Raw genomic sequence first — 4,039 nt, 5'->3', positions numbered from 1 at the left:
GGGGGAGGTGAGGGCTGGAGGGGGGGTCTGCCATCACCGTGTCCCCGCAGAACCCACCACGCTCACTGTACAGTATTTTTTTGCCCGCAGGGCTGGCTGGGGAGAGCTGGCTGAATTCACAGGCACTGGCAGGAGCCCTTGGGGGAGCTGAAGGTATCGGATGGGGGAGGATGGGATGTCATGGCTGTGCAGAGCGGCTTTGACTCCTCTTGCATCAGCAACACTGGACGGGAAGGCACAACGCTGAGCCAGGGAGCACCAAACCTGCCCACATATCTTCTACAGACACAGTGCTTTGCAAAGCAGCTTTTGCCTGCTTTCTTAGGCTGCCTGGTACTGGGGTGTGGAAACCAGATGGATGCCCTACCCCATGCCTCCGTCTCTCAGGCACCTGAAGCGTTGGTAGGGACCGGGGAGGGGGTGGTGGAGCTGGAGCTGCACATGGCTGCACCTCCTGCAGTGTCCTGCAAGGCAGGGAGAGGTTTCTTAGCTCACAGGAGCCAGGCTGGACCTTGCAGCCAGCAGCACATGGCCCTGGGTGCTGGCACACATAGGAGGGAATGCCCTGATCCTCAGCCCTCCATCCTCAGCCCTTTGCAAGTCCCCGCACCCCTCCTTCCCTCCCACAGCAGGTCCTGGTACTTTCGCACCAGGCATCATCCCCAGCATCTTCCTGCCCCCATGTCCTAATGGGGAGTTAGACACACGTTACAACTCTCTAGCAGTGAGAACAATTTGTCACTGCAGTAAACTACTGGGGGCAGAGCCTTTCGGTAGACGGAGCCTGGATGCCTTGGTGGAAGAGAGGGCTTGCCCAAACACAGGCTGCAGGGTGCTATGCAGAAGGGTGACTGGGTGAATTCAAACAGGTCCAGCCCACGTGATGCACTGGGATCACGGGACACCTCTTCCTGAGCGTACGGGATGGCTAGGACCACACGGGGCTGGCAGAGCAGAGTAGCTCCAGCAGTGGATGGAGTAGGACTGCTGGAGTAGTCCTGGGTAGGACTGCCCAGCCGTTTGGGGGGGATCTCATCTCTTCCACCGAAGTGCTGCTGCAGACAGCTAGCGCTCAGCTTTTCTCATGATGCATGGTCACAGGCCATGAGACCTGTTTTCAGGGAGTAGGGATGCAGTTGCCACTGCAGCCATGCAGGGACCAGTCTGTACGCACAGTCAGCACTGACAGCACACGGGGGCTGCAGCCAGCCGGCGGAGGAGGAGGAGGGAGCGGCGGGGGGCTGTGAAGCAAGGCGCTATTTCTGAAAGGTGGGGGGTAGCGATGCTGTAAATCCCCTCCAGTCCCTCCTTCGGCTGGGTTTTGGTTGTGTCAGGACTGCAGAGCTGGAGGGCTCGGCCAGGGGCAGTGCTGCTGGCACATGCTGCAGCAGGGTTAGGTCATCTTCCTGGCAACGCTGGCGTAGGTGTGCTCTATCTCTTCATCTGCAGGACACGTGTGGCTGAACTCATCGCAAGCATAGGCGTTGTTGAGGTAGCGCCAGACGCCTGTCATGTCCGCTGGGATCTCAAAGTCACGGTACTTTTTGGCTGCAATCTAGAGAGGAGAGGAGGGGGAGGCTGAGACTTCCCAGACCTGGGGAAGATTCGTTCTCTGGCTTGGGGGGGGACACAAATACGGGACCCCCAGCCCCCTGTTTGCATCACCCCATCCTATCACCCCCACTTGGAGTGGGTGCCCCCACCTTGGCCCTGGGAGCCAGTGCCATTACCTTGATGATATGCAGTTTGGGCAGGAGGTTGCAATCAGCCAGCGTCAGGTGGTCTCCATCCAGGAATTTCCTCTTGGAGACGGTGATGTCCTCCACGCTGTCCTGGTCAATCTCCTCAGGGAGAGGAGTGTTTAGGTAGACATCCAGCCGCTGAAACTCTCGCAGCAGGGCCTTCTCAAAATCTGGGTGGGCAGGGAAACAAGTGCAGTTAGCCTGGTGCACTGGGCTCCCAGCACAGCCCAGGGTTGTGCCAGGGTGGCTGAGTCTCTCCCAGGCTTTGCGTACAGGGACAAAGCCCTCAGGGCCACACTGGTGGTGTACAGCACTGCACCCTGGCCAGAGTCTCTGCTCCCAGGGATCCCAGCAGCATCACTCCATGCTTCCCTCCAGGACCCACTCTCCCCAGTGCCTGCACACAGGGTCGTTAGCCCTGTGGAGCACAGGACTGCCTTCACCCTTCCTGCCCGCTCCTCCACTTGCCAAGGAGGCTTTGGTGGGGAAGGCAGAAGGAACCCTAACCTGGTGGCAGGATTTGTGTGCAGACAAAAGCATCTCTTCCCCCCACCAGCCTGGCAGATCACAGTCCCGCAGCCCCCACCCACATTTCTTACTAATATTTGCTTCCTTGCGTGGGTTCTTAATGTACGCCGAGAACTTGGCAAAGATGTCACTCCCCACGTCAAAGGACTCCTTGTACTTGGGGCTCAGGTGTGGATACCTTTAAAGAGACACTTATATCAGTGCAGGCAAGGATGGAGGCAGAGATTCAGATGCGTGGTCCTCATCTGCGGTATCTCCTGGGCCATGGTGCCCAGGGCTGGTACTGGAGGATGCAGGTGATGTTCAGCTGAATGTGGGAGAACAGTGATGCTTTAAATTACTGCAGCTGCCACCCTGGGAGCTATATTATCTTGGGTGTTTGGTAGGGGAAAATCACAGGGCAGAAACTCCATGGTTTGGGGACAGTGGTGGCAGCAGAGCCCCGGAGCAGAGCTCTGCCTGCAGGCAGCTCTGGCCCAGCCCGGAGGATGCATGTTGGCATGGGACGGGTGTGCGGAAGCCAGAAGCTCCCATGACTTCCTCAGGAACAGTCTCTTGTTTGCTGATGCGTCCCAGGGCGCACTGCAAGGGCAGACACGTCTGAGGAGGTACATGACGAATGCATTTGAAACTTCCTCTTTTGCACGCAGCGGGAGGGCTTGCAGCCACGCAGGCCACGGGGTGGGCTGGCTGGCTTGGCGGGCTGCGCGCAGTGCCCTGCATGAGGTCAGGGGGGACCGCCCCCCCCCAGCAGCCCTTTGGGCCAGCTGTGCTGCTGCATTCAAGCAAGGGCATTTGCTTTCGCTCAGCTGAGTGCACTGGATACAAGCGGGCAAAGGGGGTCTCAACGTCCCCCCCTCTGCCTCAACACCAACTGCCACAGCCAGCTGCAAAACCACCAGCTCCCGGGGGGGTCCCTGCACCTGCAGGGACCTTCCCCCACTCTTCATCTCCCCCCCAGGCATGCCTGAGCCAAGGGACCGGTGCATTTCCTCCCATTGTTTTCCATTTTAGCCTGTCCCTGTCCCCTCGCAGCCCGACCCACCGCCTTCCCCGGGGGGATGGAGCCCTTCGGCATCGCAACCCCTGGCCGTTCAGAGCGTGGCTCAGGGTGCTGGGTGGGGAGCCAGCCCCCTCCCTGAGCTGCTCTCAGGCACCTCCTAGCACCCTGCCCCAGTTTCCCAATCTGCCAAGCACTATGCAATACTGCGGCGTGCCCGCCGGGCCCCGAAAGGGGGAAGGAGCAAGCTTGCAATTACGTGGGTGGGCCCAAGGTCTGCTCCAGGAACTCCTCGATCTTAATGAAGTCTGTTTTCAGCTCCTTATTGAACAGCAAGAAGGGTGGGTTGGTGCCCGGCGCTAAATCTTTCAACTCTTCAGGTTTCCTGGGAGTGGAGAAAATAAGTGGGCTCAGAGCCTGCAGCCTGTCTGCACCCGTCAGCCTCCCTGGGGCAAACAGACAAGGCTGAGGTGGGTGTGTGGGAGGGGGCACAGGACCGGGAGCATCCCCACTTGCACACTCTGCTGGGTTTGGGGGGCTGAGAAGTGTCCTCCAGCCTCTCGGTCTGCCCTGTGGTGTCTCAGACTCGTACCTGCATCCAGCAGGACAGGGGGTCCCTGTGCCATGCACGTGTTGGCACGTGGCTGGAGCTCCGTGCTGGCCCACCCCCTGCACCCCATGGTGTGATGGGCAGTGTGTGGGCAGGGACTGTCACCCCTGTCCCTCTCACGGTGGCATGCTGGCTGCAGGGCCCGGGGCGGGGGGGGGG

The 4,039-nt window shown here is 59.9% G+C and overlaps 1 protein-coding gene across 2 annotated transcripts in view; it reads right to left on the bottom strand.

The window, feature by feature from the left end:
- Positions 1 to 9: 9 nt before the first annotated feature.
- The window catches only part of LOC103903401 (chloride intracellular channel protein 2), a 9,567-nt gene continuing 5,537 nt past the window's right edge, over positions 10 to 4,039 (bottom strand). The window contains exons 3-6 of one of the 2 annotated variants that reach the window (XM_009284594.2): positions 3,530 to 3,655; positions 2,342 to 2,448; positions 1,731 to 1,912; positions 10 to 1,555 (exon numbers count right to left, since the gene is read on the bottom strand). In XM_009284594.2, the coding sequence (XP_009282869.1) occupies positions 1,394 to 1,555; positions 1,731 to 1,912; positions 2,342 to 2,448; positions 3,530 to 3,655 (577 nt within the window). In that variant the 3' untranslated portion in view covers positions 10 to 1,393. The remainder of the gene's footprint in view (positions 1,556 to 1,730; positions 1,913 to 2,341; positions 2,449 to 3,529; positions 3,656 to 4,039) is intronic. The other variant, XM_009284596.2, reaches the window with a different exon arrangement.

This window comes from Aptenodytes forsteri, unplaced genomic scaffold (assembly GCF_000699145.1).
Source record: "Aptenodytes forsteri isolate BGI_AS27 unplaced genomic scaffold, ASM69914v1 Scaffold455, whole genome shotgun sequence".
Classification (NCBI taxonomy): domain Eukaryota; kingdom Metazoa; phylum Chordata; class Aves; order Sphenisciformes; family Spheniscidae; genus Aptenodytes; species Aptenodytes forsteri.
Note: the sequence above shows the minus strand (reverse complement) of the source record. Positions and strands in the feature narration are given on the sequence as shown.